At 43.4% G+C, this 23,714-nt stretch overlaps 1 protein-coding gene across 5 annotated transcripts in view; it reads left to right on the top strand.

Annotated features, from left to right (window-relative positions):
* The window catches only part of wdfy3 (WD repeat and FYVE domain containing 3), a 260,816-nt gene that overhangs the window by 109,982 nt on the left and 127,120 nt on the right, over positions 1–23,714 (top strand). For 4 of the 5 annotated variants that reach the window (XM_071352080.1, XM_071352078.1, XM_071352076.1 and 1 more), the window contains exons 16-20: positions 194–277; positions 2,109–2,286; positions 2,729–2,943; positions 11,456–11,568; positions 21,395–21,635. In XM_071352080.1, coding sequence (XP_071208181.1) covers positions 194–277; positions 2,109–2,286; positions 2,729–2,943; positions 11,456–11,568; positions 21,395–21,635 — 831 coding nt within the window. The remainder of the gene's footprint in view (positions 1–193; positions 278–2,108; positions 2,287–2,728; positions 2,944–11,455; positions 11,569–21,394; positions 21,636–23,714) is intronic. The other variant, XM_071352081.1, reaches the window with a different exon arrangement.

The raw sequence follows: 23,714 nt of genomic DNA on the forward strand, positions 1-23,714 counted from the left end.
GCTCTGAGCGCTCTTCTCTTTCAGCCTTCTAACAGCTTCCTCTCTTCTCTCTTTCCTCTCTTTCTCTCTTTTTCTCCTCTAATCTTTGGCACTGCCTGGCTGTGTGTTTGGGCTGTGTGCTACTCTTGTCCATCCATGTTTGTCTGCGTGTGTGTGTGTGTCCTGAATGTGTGTGTGTGTGTGCTGTGTTCAGTCGTGCGGAGCAGGTTCCCCCCTGCCTCACTCACGAGACCTCCCTGCCATCCCCCTGGGGTACGCCAGCGCTCGCCAGGAAGAGGTAGCTACTGCGCTCTGCACTCCTCTTCCTCATCCCGCTATTTCGCTCCTCTTCCCCTATGTCAGCTATTGCTGCTATGTCATGTTGTTCTCTCCTCTTTCCCCTATGTCATGTTGTTCTCTCCTCTCTTTCCCCTATGTCAGCTATTGCTGCTATGTCATGTTGTTCTCTCCTCTTTTTCCCCTATGTCAGCTATTGCTGCTATGTCATGCTACTCTCTCTTTCCCCTATGTCAGCTATTGCTTCTGTGTCATGCTACTCTCATGTCAGCTGTTGCTGCGATGTCATGCTACTCTCTCTTTCCCCTATGTCATGTTGCTCTCTCCTCTCTTTCCCCTATGTCAGCTAGTGTTGCTATGTCATGTAGCTATCTTACCCTTATGTCAGCTATTGCTGCTATGTCATGTTGCTCTCTCCCCTATGTCAGCTATTGCTGCTATGGCATGTTGCTCTCTCCCCTATGTCAGCTATTGCTGCTATGGCATGTTGCTCTCTCCCCTCTCTCCCCTATGTCAGCTATTGCTGCTATGCCATGTTGCTCTCCCCTATGTCAGCTATTGCTGCTATGCCATGTTGCTCTCCCCTCTCTCCCCTATGTCAGCTATTGCTGCTATGCCATGTTGCTCTCCCCTCTCACCCCTATGTCAGCTATTGCTGCTATGTCATGTGAATTCCACTCCTCTTGTTCTCTGCATTCTGACCTCTTTCTTTCTCTCTCTCCCTCCCTCCCTCTCGTTCTCTCTCCCTCCCTCTCGTTCTCCCTCCCTCCCTCTCGTTCTCCCTCCCTCTCGTTCTCTCTCCCTCCCTCTCGTTCTCCCTCCCTCCCTCTCGTTCTCTCTCCCTCCCTCTCGTTCTCCCTCCCTCCCTCTCGTTCTCTCTCCCTCCCTCTCGTTCTCCCTCCCTCCCTCTCATTCTCCCTCCCTCCCTCTCGTTCTCCCTCCCTCCCTCTCGTTCTCCCTCCCTCCCTCTCGTTCTCCCTCCCTCCCTCTCGTTCTCCCTCCCTCCCTCTCGTTCTCTCTCCCTCCCTCTCGTTCTCTCTCTCCTCTCTCTTTGTTCTCTCTCTTTTCATCCTGGTTCTGCTGACCCCTTCCTTTAAGCCCTCTCTCTTTGATCTCTCTCTTTTCATCCTGGTTCTGCTGACCCCTTCCTTTAAGCCCTCTCTCCTCACTGCTCTGTAGAGGAAACCAACCCACCGTTTGTATCATTTCCATGACAGCATCAACGTGGCTGTTGTTCTCTAACTAAATGAATACAGGCCTGGGTGGGAATCAGTGTCCAGTCAGAGTCAAACTCTAAACTGACTTACCCTCTAAACCTCTCGTGTTTCATCTCTTCATGTTTTAATCACTTTTACAGAGACACTTCGTTAATCAACATTTCAGTTTTCAAAGTAAAAATCCCAGAGTTTAGCAAAATAGGTGATTTTTTTGTTTTTTATCCATGATTCCTTTGAAAGGAAAGATTAGGATATCAATTCTGGATGATATTTTCCTTCTCATCGGACTCAACCCCACAATAATTTGGCATCACTTTATTTATAAAGTTCCCAATAGATACTGAGTATAGCGAACACAAAGAACACCTTCCTAACATTGAGTTGCAACCCCCCTTTGCCCTCAGATCAGTCTCAATTCGTCGGGGGGGGGGGGCATGGGACTCTACAAGGTGTCGAAAGCGTTCCACAGGGGATACTGGCCCATGTTGACTCCAATGCTTCTCACAGTTGTGTCTAGTTGACTGGATGTCCTTTGGGTGGTGGATCATTCTTGATACACACGGGGGAAACTGTTGACTGTCACTAACTAGTAACTTACTGTCACTGAAAACACAGGCACGGCTACCAGGGCACATCAGGCCCCCCTGCAGGGGTCAGAGCCTTGACGGACCTGAACATGAAACTACAACTGGCCACCTCTTCCTCCTCGTCGGACTCGGTGGTCATCCACCCGGGGGCGGGGCTAGCCATGCTGGACCTGCTGGCCTCCGTCAGCTCCGACAGCCAACCAGAGGTAAGGAAGTGCCGAGGAGGCCACACCCACTTCTCGTGTCCTGGCCTCAGGATGAATGTGTCGCTTTCTCTCAGCGATACTAGTCGGTAAAATGGAATAAAGTTTACTACCATTTCCTCTTAGTCCAAATGAGGAACAAAACTTTATTCAGCATCTCTTGTACAAGAGTTCCATTTCCTCCCCAAGAACTGTACATCTCTGAATATCTGTGTATCTTCCTGGTTTAGCTGGATCATAACACTAGTTATTTATACTCTTTGTCTGTATCATAACTGTATCATAACACTAGTTATACCTTTTATATGACAAAGAGTTAAACTTCAACAAGATGCTCCAAGGTTTCAGCTTGTCTGTCACAAACGTTAAAGAAACCGAAACTTAACAATTCATTTCCCTCCCTCCCTCCCTCCCTCCTTCCCTCCCTCCCTCCCTCCCTACCCAGCATGCTCTTGACCTTCAGCTAGCAGTAGCTAACATCCTGCAGCTGCTGGTCCACAGTGAGAGAAACCAGCAGATCCTGTGTGAAGCAGGTCTACACAGTAGACTACTGCAGCGCTGCAGCCTGGCCCTGGGAGACGAGGAACATCCTCTACACCCACCGCTGCAGAGGATGTTTGAGAGGCTGGCCTCCCAGGCCCTGCAGCCTATGGCCCTGAGGTGAGGGTGGGATGCAGGCAGGGTGACAGACAGAGTCTCTCTCTCTCTCTCTCTCACTCACACACACACACACACACACACACACACACACACACACACACACACACACACACACACACACACACACACACACACACACCACAGGACCAGATGTGGCAGATCATTATAAGTCCATTTACCTCTAAAACATTTACCTCATCACACATTTAATTTCACACAAACAGTAATCAGATCTCTCTGTCAGCAAGGGCTGACATTAACCCCCTAATAAACTCGAATGATGTCGATGGTTCTTTTACATAAAAGGAAAATAATCCGTTTTGACAGGTTTTAATATTACTTAGAGGAGTCTGGGTGGAGTCACTGTTGGCCTAATTTGCTGCATGGCCGGTCAGCTGTGATGCAGGATAGGATACAGACAGTTGGGCTAGAGACACACACACACACACACACACACACACACACACACACACACACACACACACACACACACACACACACAGACAGAGCCAGAGAAGAAGTAATCTGACTTTCTTTCTTATAAAAATGAACAATGATCCTCTGTAAACCCTCCTGTTTCTCCTCTGTAAACCCTCCTGTTTCTCCTCTGTAAACCCTCCTGTTTCTCCTGTGTAAACCCTCCTGTTTCTCCTCTGTAAACCCTCCTGTTTCTCCTCTGTAAACCCTCCTGTTTCTCCTCTGTAGACCCTCCTGTTTCTCCTCTGTAAACCCTCCTGTTTCTCCTCTGTAAACCCTCCTGTTTCTCCTCTGTAGACCCTCCTGTTTCTCCTCTGTAAACCCTCCTGTTTCTCCTCTGTAAACCCTCCTGTTAGTCCTCTGTAGACCCTCCTGTTTCTCCTCTGTAGACCCTCCTGTTTCTCCTCTGTAAACCCTCCTGTTTCTCCTCTGTAGACCCTCCTGTTTCTCCTCTGTAAACCCTCCTGTTTCTCCTCTGTAAACCCTCCTGTTTCTCCTCTGTAGACCCTCCTGTTTCTCCTCTGTAAACCCTCCTGTTTCTCCTCTGTAAACCCTCCTGTTTCTCCTCTGTAGACCCTCCTGTTTCTCCTCTGTAGACCCTCCTGTTTCTCCTCTGTAAACCCTCCTGTTTCTCCTCTGTAGACCCTCCTGTTTCTCCTCTGTAGACCCTCCTGTTTCTCCTCTGTAGACCCTCCTGTTTCTCCTCTGTAAACCCTCCTGTTTCTCCTCTGTAGACCCTCCTGTTTCTCCTCTGTAGACCCTCCTGTTTCTCCTCTGTAGACACTCCTGTTTCTCCTCTGTAGACCCTCCTGTTTCTCCTCTGTAAACCCTCCTGTTTCTCCTCTGTAAACCCTCCTGTTTCTCCTCTGTAGACCCTCCTGTTTCTCCTCTGTAGACCCTCCTGTTTCTCCTCTGTAGACACTCCTGTTTCTCCTCTGTAGACCCTCCTGTTTCTCCTCTGTAAACCCTCCTGTTTCTCCTCTGTAAACCCTCTTGTTTCTCCTCTGTAGACCCTCCTGTTTCTCCTCTGTAAACCCTCCTGTTTCTCCTCTGTAGACCCTCCTGTTTCTCCTCTGTAAACCCTCCTGTTTCTCCTCTGTAAACCCTCCTGTTAGTCCTCTGTAGACCCTCCTGTTTCTCCTCTGTAAACCCTCCTGTTTCTCCTCTGTAGACCCTCCTGTTTCTCCTCTGTAAACCCTCCTGTTTCTCCTCTGTAAACCCTCCTGTTTCTCCTCTGTAAACCCTCCTGTTTCTCCTCTGTAGACCCTCCTGTTTCTCCTCTGTAGACCCTCCTGTTTCTCCTCTGTAAACCCTCCTGTTTCTCCTCTGTAGACCCTCCTGTTTCTCCTCTGTAGACCCTCCTGTTTCTCCTCTGTAGACCCTCCTGTTTCTCCTCTGTAGACACTCCTGTTTCTCCTCTGTAGACACTCCTGTTTCTCCTCTGTAGACCCTCCTGTTTCTCCTCTGTAAACCCTCCTGTTTCTCCTCTGTAAACCCTCCTGTTTCTCCTCTGTAAACCCTCCTGTTTCTCCTCTGTAGACCCTCCTGTTTCTCCTCTGTAGACCCTCCTGTTTCTCCTCTGTAAACCCTCCTGTTTCTCCTCTGTAGACCCTCCTGTTTCTCCTCTGTAAACCCTCCTGTTTCTCCTCTGTAGACCCTCCTGTTTCTCCTCTGTAGACTCAATGAATCAAACAATGAATCAATTCATAAAAAATGAATCAATTAGCCCATTAAAATGTTTATTTTACTCCATGAGATAATTAGCAATATGCAAAAGCCTACAGTTGAACCATGTGCCATAAAGTATAATGTGTTTAGCTGGCTAAGGCCAAGGACTGGTCATTAGAAGCCAAATATCAAAGCAAGTCATTATTTAATGACTTTGTAAAAAATGAATTGATTCCCAATACAAAGTCATAACGGCGTAATCTACAAAGCGTTAGCAAGCATTAAAAGGCATTATTCTAAGCGTATATTTCCTCAAGTTAACTTACAGGACAAAGCATGAACAAAGAGATGCCTTAGAAGTTTTTAGGAAATGAGAATGGATCATACAGCCTTCCTCCATGGACTGGATCCAGGATAAGAGAGAGAGAGAACAGAAAACGCAATTAAGGGAATTAACTGAAATGTTCTCTTGTCCTATACAGACGTGGAAGCTGATAGTCAGGTTTTTCTATCCACAATCCAGACTACAATAAATGGTTTCCTAAAGAAAATCAAATCAAAACCTGGCCAAAAGAGCACTCTTCCTTGGCTAAATGGAGAAATCTGGAAATTGACGAAAGAACGAGATTATGCTCTAAAAATAGCCCTAAGATCCAACTTAGAGCATGAGAGACGTAGGTTTACCATGTTGAGAAATAAGGTGATGAAAGAAATCAGACAGGCCAAGGCAAACTTTTTTATTAACATAATTGGTGAAGCAAAGGGAACTTCTAATTTGATCTGGGAGAATCTAAAAAGGTTAACAGAGAAAGACCATAGTAACACTGCAAAAAGACTAGAAATCATGGTGAATAACAATCTAACACAGGATGCAGTCGAAATAGCAATAGCCTTCAATTCCTACTTTATTAACTCTGTCAGGGTACTGACACAGAACCCCTCCACTGGTTTCTCAGGCTCAGTGCTAGTAAATGACACTCAACCTGTCTTCATCATAAGGGAGGTTTCTGAGTCAAAGGTGAACAAGGTGATTAGCTCACTAAAGAACTCTAAAGCCAAAGATGTGTTTGGGCTGGACTCTACCTTTCTTAAAAACTACAAAGAGTCACTCATTGGCCCCATTACTAAGGTCACCAACACATCTATTGGTCTGGGGGTGTTTCCAAGGGTATGGAAGTCAGCCATAATAACGGCCATCTTTAAATCGGGTGACCCTGCTGACGTGAGTAACTACAGGCCCATTAGTATACTACCTGTGGTGTCAAAGGTTGTTGAAAAGTGTGTAGCAGAACAACTGATTGCCCACCTCAACAACAGCCCCTTCACATTACACTCCATGCAGTTTGGCTTCAGAGCGAAACACTCCACAGAAAAAGTCCAAGATGGACAAAGGGGGCGTTGTTGGGGCTGTGTTTCTGGACCTAAGGAAGGCTTTTGATACTGTTAACCATGAATTGTCCAAGTTCAACTTTTCCCCCGATGCCTTTAGATGGATGAAATCATACCTTGAAGGCAGAACTCAGTGTGTCAGAGTGAGCAATGAGCTGTCGCCCCACTCTTAGCTATGATGTGGGCGTGCCCCAAGGGTCAATACTTGGGCCCCTCCTGTTCAGCCTGTACATTAATGATCTGCCTTCTGTCTGTACTGGGTCTGAAGTTCAAATGTATGCAGATGATACAGTGATATATGTGCAAAGAGCAAACGCACTACTGTAATGGTCCAGGTTACATAGTGACTCACTACTGTAATGGTCCAGGTTACATAGTGACTCACTACTGTAATGGTCCAGGTTTCAAAGTGGCTCAGTGACTCACTACTGTAATGGTCCAGGTTACAAAGTGGCTCACTACTGTAATGGTCCAGGTTACATAGTAACTCACTACTGTAATGGGCCAGGTTACACAGTGGCTCAGTGACTCACTACTGTAATGGGCCAGGTTACAAAGTGACTCACTACTGTAATGGTCCAGGTTACATAGCAACTCACTACTGTAATGGGCCAGGTTACATAGTGGCTCAGTGACTCACTACTGTAATGGTCCAGGTTACATAGTGACTCACTACTGTAATGGGCCAGGTTACAAAGTGACTCAGTGACTCACTACTGTAATGGTCCAGGTTACAAAGTGACTCACTATTGTAATGGGCCAGGTTACAAAGTGACTCAGTGACTCACTACTGTAATGGTCCAGGTTACAAAGTGACTCAGTGACTCACTACTGTAATGGTCCAGGTTACATAGTAACTCACTACTGTAATGGTCCAGGTTACAAAGTGGCTCAGTGACTCACTACTGTAATGGGCCAGGTTACAAAGCGACTCAGTGACTCACTACTGTAATGGGCCAGGTTACACAGTGGCTCAGTGACTCACTACTGTAATGGTCCAGGTTACAAAGTGGCTCAGTGACTCACTACTGTAATGGTCCAGGTTACAAAGTGGCTCAGTGACTCGTGTTTGCATCTCAATGTCAAACAAACTGTTTGCATGTTCTTCACAAAGAGGGCAACAGATGCTACTGAGCCAGATGTCTATGTGTCAGGGGAGAAGCTCCAGGTGGTATCTGATTTTAAGTACCTTGGCATCATACTTGATTCCAACCTCTCTTTTAAAAAGCATGTGAAAAAGGTAATTCAGATAACCAAATTCAACCTAGCTAATTTCCGATTTATACGAAATTGTTTGACTACAGAGGTAGCAAAACTGTACTTCAAATCTATGATACTCCCCCACTTAACATACTGCTTGACTAGTTGGGCCCAAGCTTGCTGTACCACATTAAAACCCATTCAGTCTGTCTACAAACAGGCACTCAAAGTGCTTGATAGGAAGCCCAATAGCCATCATCACTGTTACATCCTCAGAAAGCGTGAGCTCCTGAGTTGGGAAAATCTTGTGCAATACACCGACGCATGTCTTGTATTCAAGATCCTAAATGGCCTGGCTCCCCCTCCACTCAGTATTTTTGTTAAACAGAAAACCCAAACATATGGCAGCAGATCCACAAGGTCTGCCATGAGAGGTGACTGTATAGTTCCCTTAAGGAAAAGCACCTTTAGTCAATCCGCTTTCTCTGTGAGAGCTTCCCATGTCTGGAATACACTGCCATCAGACACACATAACTGCACCACATATCACACTTTCACAAAATGCTTGAAGACATGGCTAAAGGTCAATCAGATTTGTGAACATAATCCCTAGCTGTGTATTGCTGCTTTCCATGTCTGTTGTCTGTAGCTTGTGAGGTGTGGAAACACTTTGTTGCTTTTATGGATTTTGTCTTGTTGCTTTTTGTCCTATGTTGCTCTGTCTGTATGCTACGTCTTGCTTGTCCTATGTTGCTCTGTCTGTATGCTACGTCTTGCTTGTCCTATGTTGCTCTGTCTGTATGCTACGTCTTGCTTGTCCTATGTTGCTCTGTCTGTATGCTATGTCTTGCTTGTCCTATGTTGCTCTGTCTGTATGCTATGTCTTGCTTGTCCTATGTTGCTCTGTCTGTATGCTATGTCTTGCTTGTCCTATGTTGCTCTGTCTGTATGCTATGTCTTGCTTGTCCTATGTTGCTCTGTCTGTATGCTACGTCTTGCTTGTCCTATGTTGCTCTGTCTGTATGTTACGTCTTGCTTGTCCTATGTTGCTCTGTCTGTATGCTATGTCTTGCTTGTCCTATGTTGCTCTGTCTGTATGCCTCGTCTTGCTTGTCCTATGTTGCTCTGTCTGTATTCTACGTCTTGCTTGTCCTATGTTGCTCTGTCTGTATGCTATGTCTTGCTTGTCCTATGTTGCTCTGTCTGTATGCTACGTCTTGCTTGTCCTATGTTGCTCTGTCTGTATGCTATGTCTTGCTTGTCCTATGTTGCTCTGTCTGTATGCTATGTCTTGCTTGTCCTATGTTGCTCTGTCTGTATGCTATGTCTTGCTTGTCCTATGTTGCTCTGTCTGTATGCTATGTCTTGCTTGTCCTATGTTGCTCTGTCTGTATGCTATGTCTTGCTTGTCCTATGTTGCTCTGTCTGTATGCTACGTCTTGCTTGTCCTATGTTGCTCTGTCTGTATGCTACGTCTTGCTTGTAGACTCATTTTGCTTTTTTCCTACTGTGTTATTGACTTGTTTATTGTTTACTCCATGTGTAACTCTGTGTTGTCTGTTCACACTGCTAGCTTTATCTTGGCCAGGTCGCAGTTGTAAATGAGAACTTGTTCTCAACTAGCCTACCTGGTTAAATAAAGGTGAAATAAAAAATAAAAAAATAAAATAAAAACCTCTCTGATTTGGGTTAAATGTGGAAGACACATTTCAGTTGAAGGCTTTCAGTTGGACAACTGACTAGGTTTCCCCCCTTTCTCTTCCCATATAGATAGCTTCAGAGTTCTCCTCAGTGAACACGTTTCATACCAGACAAAGATTATATGTCATTATTCAATCACACATTCAATAGTCAGTCCTCTGGATACTGTAACAGAGACACATTCAATAGTCAGTCCTCTGTATACTGTAACAGAGACACATTCAATAGTCAGTCCTCTGGATACTGTAACAGAGACACATTCAATAGTCAGTCCTCTGGATACTGTAACAGAGACACATTCAATAGTCAGTCCTCTGGATACTGTAACAGAGACACATTCAATAGTCAGTCCTCTGGATATTGTAACAGAGACACATTCAATAGTCAGTCCTCTGGATACTGTAACAGAGACATAGTCAGTCCTCTGGATACTGTAACAGAGACACATTCAATAGTCAGTCCTCTGGATACTGTAACAGAGATATAGTCAGTCCTCTGGATACTGTAACAGAGATATAGTCAGTCCTCTGGATACTGTAACAGAGACACATTCAATAGTCAGTCCTCTGGATACTGTAACAGAGACACATTCAATAGTCAGTCCTCTGGATACTGTAACAGAGACACATTCAATAGTCAGTCCTCTGGATACTGTAACAGAGACACATTCAATAGTCAGTCCTCTGGATACTGTAACAGAGACACATTCAATAGTCAGTCCTCTGGATACTATAACAGAGATATAGTCAGTCCTCTGGATACTGTAACAGAGATATAGTCAGTCCTCTGGATACTGTAACAGAGATATAGTCAGTCCTCTGGATACTGTAACAGAGATATAGTCAGTCCTATGGATACTGTAACAGAGACACATTCAATAGTCAGTCCTCTGGATACTGTAACAGAGATATAGTCAGTCCTCTGGATACTGTAACAGAGACACATTCAATAGTCAGTCCTCTGGATACTGTAACAGAGATATAGTCAGTCCTCTGGATACTGTAACAGAGATATAGTCAGTCCTCTGGATACTGTAACAGAGACACATTCAATAGTCAGTCCTCTGGATACTGTAACAGAGACACATTCAATAGTCAGTCCTCTGGATACTGTAACAGAGACACATTCAATAGTCAGTCCTCTGGATACTGTAACAGAGACACATTCAATAGTCAGTCCTCTGGATATTGTAACAGAGACACATTCAATAGTCAGTCCTCTGGATACTGTAACAGAGATATAGTCAGTCCTCTGGATATTGTAACAGAGACACATTCAATAGTCAGTCCTCTGGATACTGTAACAGAGATATAGTCAGTCCTCTGGATACTGTAACAGAGATATAGTCAGTCCTCTGGATACTGTAACAGAGACACATTCAATAGTCAGTCCTCTGGATACTGTAACAGAGACACATTCAATAGTCAGTCCTCTGGATACTGTAACAGAGATATAGTCAGTCCTCTGGATACTGTAACAGAGATATAGTCAGTCCTCTGGATACTGTAACAGAGATATAGTCAGTCTTCTGGATATTGTAACAGAGACACATTCAATAGTCAGTCCTCTGGATACTGTAACAGAGATATAGTCAGTCCTCTGGATACTGTAACAGAGACACATTCAATAGTCAGTCCTCTGGATACTGTAACAGAGATATAGTCAGTCCTCTGGATACTGTAACAGAGACACATTCAATAGTCAGTCCTCTGGATACTGTAACAGAGATACATTTTGGCTCCTCAGAGGGGGAATGGCTGACTCGTCCTTGGGCATTGTCCTTTGTGTTTTCCTTGTGTTTCTGGACCATTTGCCATGCAGCTCCAGGTGACCCGAGAGCATATCAATTAAGGCCGAGTCTGCAATGATGTTTATTGTTCTTCAAGGGGGAAAGGCGTCCCGTGTTGGAGGATGCCAGTGAAATGTGATCAACGACCACTTTGGGAATAAGTGTTATCATTCATGCTTTCATGTGTCATCCACCGGGATTCAACATGCATATCTTGTCTATGTATGTTTTCTTGTCACCCCAAAATAAACATAGAATAAAATGCATATTGTTTCTCCCCCTTTACAGAGAGTTCCTCCGGCTGGGTAACCCTCTAAACTGTGGAGCCTGGGACAAGAAGCTGCTTAAACAGTACCGCGTCCACAAACCCTCCTCCCTTAGCTACGACGCAGAGATGAGAAGTAAGACACCGATCTCCATGTTTACTGTATATATACACATCTATACACACACACGGTACCAGTCAAAAGTTTGGATACACCTACTCATTCCAGGGTTTTTCTTTATTTTTACTATTTTCTACATTGTAGAATAATAGTGAAGACATCAAAATGTCTATGTAATTACACGTATGGAGTTATGTCGTAACCAAACAAGTGTTAAACAAATCAAAATATATTTTATATTTGAGATTCAAAGTAGCCACCCTTTTCCTTGATGACAGCTTTGCACACTCTTGGCATTCTCTCAACCAGCTTCACCTGGAATGCTTTTCCAACAGTCTTGAAGGAGTTCCCACATATGCTGAGCACTTGTTGGCTGATTTTCCTTCACTCTGCGGTCCAACTCATCCCAAACCATCTCAATTGGGTTGAGGTCGGGTGATTGTGGAGGCCAAGTCATCTAATGCAGCACTCCATCACTCTCCTTCTTGGTCAAATAGCCCTTACACAGCCTGGAGGTGTGTTGGGTCATTGTCCTGTTGAAAAACAAATGATAGTCCTACAAAGCACAAACCAGATGGGATGGCGTATCGCTGCAGAATGCTGTGGTAGCCATGCTGGTTAAGTGTGCCTTGAATTCTAAATCAATCACAGACAGTGTCACCAGCAAAGCACCATCACCTCCTCCTCCATGCTTCACGGTGGGAACCACACATGCAGAGATAATCCGTTCAACCCCTCTCTGCTTCTCACAAAGACACGGTGGTTGGAACCAAAAATCTCACATTTGGACTCATCAGATCAAAGGACAGATTTCCACCAGTCTAATGACCAAGCAAGTCTCTTCTTTTTATTGGTGTCCTTTAGTAGTGGTTTCTTAGCAGCAATAATACCCTGAAGGCCTGATTTACACAGTCTCCTCTGAACAGTTGATGTTGAGATGTGTCTGTTACTTGAACTCTGTGAAGCATTTATTCGGGCTGCAATTTCTGAGGTGCAGTTAACTAATGAATTTATTATCCTCTGCAGCGGAGGTAATTCTGGGTTTTCCGTTCCTGTGGCGGTCCTCATGAGAGCCAGTTTCATCATAGCGCTTGATGGTTTTTGCGACTGCACTTGAAGAAACTTTAAAAGGTCTTTACATTCTCCGGATTGACTGACCTTCATGTCTTAAAGTAATGATGGACTGTTGTTTCTCTTTGCTTATTTGTGCTGTTCTTGCCATAATATGGACTTGGTATTTTACCAAATAGGGCTATCTTCTGTATACCAACCCTACCTTGTCACAACACAACTGATTGACTCAAATTCATAAAAAAAAAAAACTTTTAACAAGGCACACCTATTAATTAAAATGCATTCCAGGTGACTACCTCATGAAGCTGGTTGAGAGAATGCCAAGAGTGTGCAAAGCTGTCGTTAAGGCAAAGGGTGGCTACTTTGAAGAATCTCAAATATTAAATATATTTTGATTTGTTTAACACTTTTTTGGTTACTAATTGATTCCATTTGTGTTATTACATAGTTTTGATGTCGTTACTAATATTGGGCTCCCGAGTAGCACAGCGGTCTAAGGCACCGCATCTCGGTGCTAGAGGCGTCACTACAGATACCCTGGTTCGAATCCAGTCTGTATCACAACCGGCCGTGATTGGGAGTCCCATAGGGCGGTGCACAATTGGCCCAGCGTCGTCCGGGTTTGGCCGGTGTAGGCCGTCATTGTAAATAAGAATTTGCTCTTAACAGACTTAGTTAAATAAATAAAATAAAAAATATATATAATAATTCTATAATGTAGAAATGGTATATGAGGAAAATTGTTATTTGGCCTTACTGCTATCAGCCCATATAAATGGATTGAATAACAGATTCACGACATGGAACAACAGATAGTCCCCCCCCAAAAAAATCTAAATTAAGTTTGTTCTGAAGTGTCTGTCCTATATCTGAGAGGTACAAGAAAGATCAGGATTTTTTTGTTGTTGTATTTAACCCCTTATTTTTGGCACTAAAAAGTCATCATATATACTTCAATAAATGTTTTCAACTGTTACCGGGGGACCTTCAGACGAGTGTTGTCAGGCCTGTGGGCGTCCTACAGCAAAACAAGATCCGTGAGAGGGAGTGGACATCGGCTCTAGAGGGTTAACGATGAAAAGCAGTCCCTCATTCGAGCAGTGAATTTCAGACATGTTTCCCGATGCCTCGCACAGATGGGCACCTGTTGGTAGATGGGTAAAAAAAATAATTAAAAGCAGACATTGAATATCTCTTTGTTACACGTTTTTGTTTTTTCCTATTTATATTTCGAGGTAGTACATCGGCACGTTAGCGCACCGATTGGTGTCACCTAGTTACTATGTTACCTAGTTACTATGTTACCTAGTTACTATGTTACCTAGTTACCATGTGCTACACCTGTGTTGGCTCGTCCAGCTCGTTAGTCTGAACGTGCTTCGCCTCTGCTAGCCCAGGTGTTATTTAACAGAAACTTAGCCAGAAAGACTCACAGCTGTAATCACTGCCAAAGGTGATGTGTATTGACAACAGGGGTGTGAATACTTATGTAAATTCGATATTTCAGCATTTCGTTTTCGTTTTCAATACATTTGCAAACATTTCTAAAAACATGTTTTCACTTTGTCATTATGGGTTATTGTGTGTAGAAAAACATATTTAATTCATTTTTAATTCAGGCCTTAACCACACAATTTGGAATAAGTCAATGGGTATAAATACTTTTTGAAGGCATTGTACTTATGAGTTATGACCGCTTATAGCAACTGTAATAATGCTCTATACATTTACTTATAAGGCATTATAAATGCAGCATAAGGCATTATAAATGTAGCATAAGCCATTATAAATGTAGCATAAGGCATTATAAATGTAGCATAAGCCATTATAAATGTAGCATAAGGCATTATAAATGTAGCATAAGGCATTGTAAATGCAGCAAAAGGCATTATAAATGTAGCATAAGCCATTATAAATGTAGCATAAGGCATTGTAAATGTAGCATAAGGCATTGTAAATGCAGCATAAGGCATTATAAATGTAGCATTATAAATGTAGCATAAGGCATTATAAATGTAGCATAAGGCATTATAAATGTAGCATAAGGCATTATAAATGTAGCATAAGGCATTGTAAATGTAGCATAAGGCATTGTAAATGTAGCAAAAGGCATTGTAAATGTAGCAAAAGGCATTGTAAATGTAGCATAAGGCATTATAAATGTAGCATAAGGCATTGTAAATGTAGCAAAAGGCATTGTAAATGTAGCATAAGCCATTATAAATGTAGCATAAGCCATTATAAATGTAGCATAAGCCATTATAAATGCAGCACAAGGCATTATAAATGCAGCACAAGGCATTATCGGTGCAGCAAAGGGCATTATCGATGCAGCAAAAGGCATTATCGATGTAGCATAAGGCATTGTAAATGTAGCAAAAGGCATTGTAAATGTAGCATAAGGCATTATAAATGTAGCATAAGGCATTGTAAATGTAGCAAAAGGCATTGTAAATGTAGCAAAAGGCATTGTAAATGTAGCAAAAGGCATTGTAAATGTAGCAAAAGGCATTGTAAATGTAGCATAAGCCATTATAAATGTAGCATAAGCCATTATAAATGTAGCATAAGCCATTATAAATGTAGCATAAGCCATTATAAATGCAGCACAAGCCATTATCGATGCAGCAAAAGCCATTATCGATGCAGCAAAATGCATTATAGATGCGGCAAAAGGCATTATAGATGCGGCAAAAGGCATTATAGATGCGGCAAAAGGCATTATAGATGCGGCAAAGGGCATTATCGATGCGGCAAAGGGCATTATCGATGCGGCAAAGGGCATTATCGATGCAGCAAAAGGCATTATCGATGCAGCAAAAGGCATTATCGGTGCGGCACAAGGCATTATCGGTGCGACACAAGGCATTATAGATGCGGCACAATGCATTATCGATGCGGCAACAGGCATTATCGATGCGGCACAAGGCATTATCGATGCAGCAAAAGGCATTATAGATGCAGCAAAAGGCATTATCGATGCAGCAAAAGGCATTATAGATGCAGCAAAAGGCATTATCGATGCAGCAAAAGGCATTATAGATGCGGCAAAAGGCATTATAGATGTGGCAAAAGACATTATAGATGCGGCATAATGCATTATAGATGCGGCATAAGGCATTATAGATGCGGCATAAGGCATTATCGATGCGGCACAAGGCATTATCGATGCGGCACAAGGCATTATAGATGCGGCACAAGGCATTATAGATGCGGCACAAGGCATTATAGATGCGGCACAAGGCATTATAGATGCGGCACAAGGCATTATAGATGCGGCACAAGGCATTATAGATGCGGCACAAGGCATTATAGATGCGGCACAAGGCATTATAGATGCGGCACAAGGCATTATAGATGCGGCATAAGGCATTATAGATAAGGCATTATAGATGCGGCATAAGGCATTATAGATGCGGCATAAGGCATTATAGATGCAGCATAAAGCATTATGTGTGCGTACGTTATAGAAAGTGTTACCAGAAATGTTTCTGCAGGGCGAGATGGACAGAGGAAAGACGTGCAGTTTGAAAAGGCCAACAATTACTCCCAGCAAATTATTTTTCATTTTTTCCCCCTCCTGCTGTTAGTTGGTCCATTCGGCTGCATCCAGTCGGTTGCTGTAGTGGAGAATAGATTGGGGGGGTTTTTGCCAGGAGATGAGCTTTCTCTAGCTTTAATTGCCAGTGGAAATTACTTTCTGGAGACGGTAATCCTTCATGATTGCACACCAGAACGAGCCTATTGTATCGTTATTGAAATGTCGGTGTAACCTAAACCAACACTGTTATGTGGGCTGCCTCCTAGACCTAAACTAATCACCTTCAGATAATTACCTGAGGTGAATCTGTCCGTTAGTGCTGAGCGATTAAACTTAAATTTCAGTTTTCTCTTTCTGTTATTAAACAACTAATTGACTGACGTCGGTTCAATTACTTGGATTCTATTTTTTTTTTGTTAGCCCAAGGAGCCGTTTCTCTAGAGATAAATCAAATAATTCACAAGAGAAATCAAGTCAAGAACCATTGTGGGATGCTGGGCTTGAAGGTAGTTGTAGTTTTCATTAACCTCTCTAGGGTACGTGGGACGGTAGCATCCCACCTCGTCAACAGCCAGTGAAAGTGCAGGGCGCCAAATTCAAAACAACAGAAATCCCATAATTAAAATTCCTCAAACATACAAGTATTTTACAGATACACTTGTTGTAAATCCAGCCACAGTGTCCGATTTCAAAAAGGCTTTACGACGAAAGCACACCAAACGAATATGTTAGGTCAGAGCCAAGTCACAGAAAAACACAGCCATTTTTCCAGACAAAGAGAGGAGTCACAAAAATCAGAAATAGAGATAAAATTAATCACTAACCTTTGATGATCTTCATCAGATGACACTCATAGGACTTTATGTTACACAATACATGTATGTTTTGTTCGGTAAAGTTTATATTTATATCCAAAAATCTGAGTTTATATTGGCACGTTGTGTTCAGTAGTTCCAAAACATCCGGTGGTTTTGCAGAGAGCCACATCAATTTACAGAAATACTCATAATAAACATTGCTAAAAGATACAACTGTTATGCATGGAATTTTAGATCCACTTCTCCTTAATGCAACTGCTGTGTCAGATTTCAAAAAAACTTTACGGAAAAAGCACACCATGCAATAATCTGAGTACAGCGCTCAGAGACCAACACAACCCAAAGAGATATCCGCCATGTAGTCAACAGATGTCAGAATAGCATTATAAATATTCACTTACCTTTGATCATCTTCATCAGAATGCACTCCCAGGAATCCCAGTTCCACAATAAATGTTTGTTTTGTTCGATGAAGTCCATCATTTATGTCCAAATAACTCCTTTTTGTTAGCACGTTTAGCACAGTAATCAAAATTCATGACGCGCGATCACTAGGTGCAGACGAAAAGTCAAAAAGTTCCGTTACAGTCCGTAGAAACATGTCAAACGATGTATAGAATCAATCTTTAGGATGTTTTTAACATAAATCTTCAATAATGTTCCAACCGGAGAATTCAAGCTAACTCTCACACATGAACGCGCATGGTCAGCTCGTGGCACTCTGGGAGAGACCTTACTCAATCCCCTCTCATTCGCCCCCACTTCACAGTAGAAGCCTCAAACAAGGTTCTAAAGACTGTTGACATCTAGTGGAAGCCTTAGGAAGTGCAACATGACCCCATTTTCCACTGTATCTTGTTTAAGCAAAGAGTTGAAAAACTACAAACCTCTGATTTCCCACTTCCTGGTTGGATTTTTTCTCAGGTTTTGCCTGCCATATGAGTTCTGTTATACTGACAGACATCATTCAAACCGTTTTAGAAACTTCAGAGTGTTTTCTATCCAAATCTACTAATAATATGCATATCCTAGGATCCGGGCCTGAGTAGCAGGCAGTTTACTCTGGGCACGCTTTTCATCCGGATGTGAAAATACTGCCCCCTACCCAAGAGAGGTTAAGCAAATATTCAACCTAGTTCAGCGCAGAAACGTGGTAATAAACTACAATGACCTGTTATTTCCGTCTTGGACAGAGATGGATACACTTTAACGCCTGCTACGTTAGGATAGATACACACAGACCGCACGAGAGATAAACCTACACAACAACGAGAGGGACAGAGACAGTTTGTGAAAGTGTGTCTTATCTACTCTGAAGAACTAGAAGAATGATTTCCTCAGACAGCTCTGCAGCATACTTAGGCAGGCTAGCCTAGTTAAATAGCATGACTACAGACAGTACAGTATGGGGAGCACAGAGATATCCTTAGATGGTCTGGCTGGCTGGCTGATACTGCCTGAGCAGAGATGGTGACTAAGGAGAGCACAGAGATAACCTAGATGGTCTGGCTGGCTGGCTGATACTGCCAGAGCAGAGATGATGACTAAGGAGAGCACAGAGATAACCTAGATGGTCTGGCTGGCTGGCTGATACTGCCTGAGCAGAGATGGTGACTTAAAGGAGAGCACAGAGATAACCTAGATGGTCTGGCTGGCTGGCTGATACTGCCTGAGCAGAGATGATGACTTTAAGGAAAGAACATTAATAAAGTCATGACATAAAAACTAAGTAACATACACAACTGAAATATTATTTCATAGTCATTTCCTGTTTTTCTATTGATGTCTACCCAATGTGGACCTGACAGAGACAATGGAATATTTTTGGTGTTTGGAATTTCCATTAAAAAGCTCTACAATCATTATAATGTCATTATTTCATAATGCATTTAATGTATAAAAAAAAATGTACAAAACCAAAATCGGAAAAAAACATTATTTAAAAAAAATAACCGAACCCAAACCCGAACTGACTTCAAAAAAGCACTAATCGCTCAGCACTACTGTCCGTAAAAGTTAATGTCTTGACTATCTTCATGACCAATTAGGCTCAATTTACAGCCTCTAGGTCATTTCATGTAAACTGCCAGTCTAGTCAAAACATAACGGGAAAGCCTGAGTTTGTCAGACTAATGATCGTGTTTGATTAATCTGGTCTATTTAGTAAGGGAATGTTTGTAATGTGGGGATGGTTATTTAGCTGTAACATCAATCTTTAAATTGTCCTTCCCTCACTGTAATGGGATATTATCCAAATGAAAATGACCTCATTTTCTCTCAATAGTCTAACAGTACATCCTTCCTCTCCTCTCAGGTCCTGTTTCAATAGTCTAACAGTACATCCTTCCTCTACTCTCAGGTCCTGTTTCAATAGTCTAACAGTACATCCTTCCTCTACTCTCAGGTCCTGTTTCAATAGTCTAACAGTACATCCTTCCTCTACTCTCAGGTCCTGTTTCAATAGTCTATAACAGTACATCCTTCCTCTACTCTCAGGTCCTGTTTCAATAGTCTATAACAGTACATCCTTCCTCTACTCTCAGGTCCTGTTTCAATAGTCTAACAGTACATCCTTCCTCTACTCTCAGGTCCTGTTTCAATAGTCTAACAGTACATCCTTCCTCTACTCAGGTCCTGTTTCAATAGTCTAACAGTACATCCTTCCTCTACTCTCAGGTCCTGTTTCAATAGTCTAACACTAAATCCTTCCTCTACTCTCAGGTCCTGTTTCAATAGTCTAACAGTACATCCTTCCTCTACTCTCAGCTCCTGTTTCAATAGTCTAACAGTACATCCTTCCTCTACTCTCAGGTCCTGTTTCAATAGTCTAACAGTACATCCTTCCTCTACTCTCAGGTCCTGTTTCAATAGTCTAACAGTACATCCTTCCTCTACTCTCAGGTCCTGTTTCAATAGTCTAACACTACATCCTTCCTCTACTCTCAGGTCCTGTTTCAATAGTCTAACACTACATCCTTCCTCTACTCTCAGGTCCTGTTTCAATAGTCTAACACTACATCCTTCCTCTACTCTCAGGTCCTGTTTCAATAGTCTAACAGTACATCCTTCCTCTACTCTCAGGTCCTGTTTCAATAGTCTAACAGTACATCCTTCCTCTACTCTCAGGTCCTGTTTCAATAGTCTAACAGTACATCCTTCCTCTACTCTCAGGTCCTGTTTCAATAGTCTAACAGTACATCCTTCCTCTACTCTCAGGTCCTGTTTCAATAGTCTAACAGTACATCCTTCCTCTACTCTCAGGTCCTGTTTCAATAGTCTAACAGTACATCCTTCCTCTACTCTCAGGTCCTGTTTCAATAGTCTAACACTACATCCTTCCTCTACTCTCAGGTCCTGTTTCAATAGTCTAACACTACATCCTTCCTCTACTCTCAGGTCCTGTTTCAATAGTCTAACAGTACATCCTTCCTCTACTCTCAGGTCCTGTTTCAATAGTCTAACAGTACATCCTTCCTCTACTCTCAGGTCCTGTTTCAATAGTCTAACAGTACATCCTTCCTCTACTCTCAGGTCCTGTTTCAATAGTCTAACAGTACATCCTTCCTCTACTCTCAGGTCCTGTTTCAATAGTCTAACACTACATCCTTCCTCTACTCTCAGGTCCTGTTTCAATAGTCTAACACTACATCCTTCCTCTACTCTCAGGTCCTGTTTCAATAGTCTAACAGTACATCCTTCCTCTACTCTCAGGTCCTGTTTCAATAGTCTAACAGTACATCCTTCCTCTACTCTCAGGTCCTGTTTCAATAGTCTAACAGTACATCCTTCCTCTACTCTCAGGTCCTGTTTCAATAGTCTAACAGTACATCCTTCCTCTACTCTCAGGTCCTGTTTCAATAGTCTAACAGTACATCCTTCCTCTAATCTCAGGTCCTGTTTCAATAGTCTAACAGTACATCCTTCCTCTACTCTCAGGTCCTGTTTCAATAGTCTAACAGTACATCCTTCCTCTACTCTCAGGTCCTGTTTCAATAGTCTAACAGTACATCCTTCCTCTAATCTCAGGTCCTGTTTCAATAGTCTAACAGTACATCCTTCCTCTACTCTCAGGTCCTGTTTCAATAGTCTAACAGTACATCCTTCCTCTAATCTCAGGTCCTGTTTCAATAGTCTAACAGTACATCCTTCCTCTACTCTCAGGTCCTGTTTCAATAGTCTAACAGTACATCCTTCCTCTACTCTCAGGTCCTGTTTCAATAGTCTAACAGTACATCCTTCCTCTAATCTCAGGTCCTGTTTCAATAGTCTAACAGTACATCCTTCCTCTACTCTCAGGTCCTGTTTCAATAGTCTAACAGTACATCCTTCCTCTAATCTCAGGTCCTGTTTCAATAATTCCCTGTAGCAGATGAGGTGTGTGGTTAACATTTCATCTCTTGTCCCACAGACTCTATGACTATATCGATGGAGGGCTGTTTTGGTCCCGACACCGTGTTCACAGCGGCCGGTGAAGACAACAGTCAGTACCGAATCAGCCGTAGCCTGGTGCGCTCGGCCGAGGGGAGCACCGTGCCGCTCACACGCGTCAAGTGCCTGGTCTCCATGACAACGCCCCACGACATCCGCCTTCACGGCTCGGCCGTCACTCCGGCCTTCGTGGAGTTTGACACCTCGCTGGAGGGCTTTGGGTAAGAAGACGCACGGACCACGCACACACACACACACACACACACAGGGCTTTGGGTAAGAAGACGCACGGACCACGCGCACACACACACACACACACAGGGCTTTGGGTAAGAAGACGCACGGACCACGCACACACACACACACACACACACACACACACACACAGGGCTTTGGGTAAGAAGACGCACGGACCACGCACACACACACACACACACACACACACAGGGCTTTGGGTAAGAAGACGCACGGACCACGCACACACACACACACACAGGGCTTTGGGTAAGAAGACGCACGGACCACGCACACACACACACACACACACAGGGCTTTGGGTAAGAAGACGCACGGACCACGCACACACACACACACACACACACACAGGGCTTTGGGTAAGAAGACGCACGGACCACGCACACACACACACACACACACACACACACACACACACACACACACACACACACAGGGCTTTGGGTAAGAAGACGCACGGAGCACGCACACACACACAGGGCTTTTTGGGTATACACACATTTATTTTTTCACTGTTGTCAGTGGTTGCAAAATGTTCCTAAAATTCCCTGAGATTTTCAGAAATCTCTCCCTGCGTTATTCTCTTCTGATTCTCTGAATCCTCCAGCTGGGATTTCTGGCAAACCTGGGAATTTTGCGAAAGTTGTTAGAATTTTGCAACTGTCGTCACTTGCACTTTTGGGGTTATTCCTTTGGTTCTGTTGGTTCCACAAGACAGATTTCATGGTGCTTGTTTTGTTACCTTCAGTTTTCCTTTTCGTTATTACATTTTTTTATTGCATATTGTTTATGTCAGGAACAGCTGCCTCTGTCACAGCAGGGAGGTTATTTATGTCAGGAACACCTCTATGTTACAGCAGGGGGGTTATTTATGTCAGGAACACCTGTCTGTTACAGCAGGGGGGTTATTTATGTCAGGAACACCTGTCTGTTACAGCAGGGAGGTTATTTATGTCAGGAACACCTCTCTGTTACAGCAGGGAGGTTATTTATGTCAGGAACACCTGTCTGTTACAGCAGGGGGGTTATTTATGTCAGGAACACCTGTCTGTTACAGCAGGGAGGTTATTTATGTCAGGAACACCTGTCTGTCACAGCAGGGGGGTTATTTATGTCAGGAACACCTGTCTGTTACAGCAGGGGGGTTATTTATGTCAGGAACACCTGTCTGTCACAGCAGGGGGGGTTATTTATGTCAGGAACACCTGTCTGTTACAGCAGGGAGGTTATTTATGTCAGGAACACCTGTCTGTTACAGCAGGGAGGATATTTATGTCAGGAACACCTGTCTGTTACAGCAGGGGGGTTATTTATGTCAGGAACACCTGTCTGTCACAGCAGGGGGGTTATTTATGTCAGGAACACCTGTCTGTTACAGCAGGGAGGTTATTTATGTCAGGAACACCTGTCTGTTACAGCAGGGGGGTTATTTATGTCAGGAACACCTCTCCGTTACAGCAGGGAGGTTATTTATGTCAGGAACACCTGTCTGTTACAGCAGGGGGGTTATTTATGTCAGGAACACCTCTATGTTACAGCAGGGGGGTTATTTATGTCAGGAACACCTGTCTGTTACAGCAGGGGGGTTATTTATGTCAGGAACACCTCTATGTTACAGCAGGGGGGTTATTCATGTCAGGAACACCTCTCTGTTACAGCAGGGGGGTTATTTATGTCAGGAACACCTCTCTGTTACAGCAAGGGGGTTATTTATGTCAGGAACACCTCTCTGTTACAGCAGGGGGGTTATTTATGTCAGGAACACCTGTCTGTTACAGCAGGGAGGTTATTTATGTCAGGAACACCTGTCTGTTACAGCAGGGAGGTTATTTATGTCAGGAACACCTGTCTGTTACAGCAGGGGGGTTATTTATGTCAGGAACACCTCTCTGTTACAGCAGGGGGGTTATTTATGTCAGGAACACCTCTATGTTACAGCAGGGGGGTTATTTATGTCAGGAACACCTGTCTGTTACAGCAGGGAGGTTATTTATGTCAGGAACACCTCTCTGTTACAGCAGGGGGGTTATTTATGTCAGGAACAC

This window comes from Salvelinus alpinus, chromosome 19, assembly GCF_045679555.1.
Source record: "Salvelinus alpinus chromosome 19, SLU_Salpinus.1, whole genome shotgun sequence".
In the NCBI taxonomy this organism is placed as follows: Eukaryota; Metazoa; Chordata; class Actinopteri; order Salmoniformes; family Salmonidae; genus Salvelinus; species Salvelinus alpinus.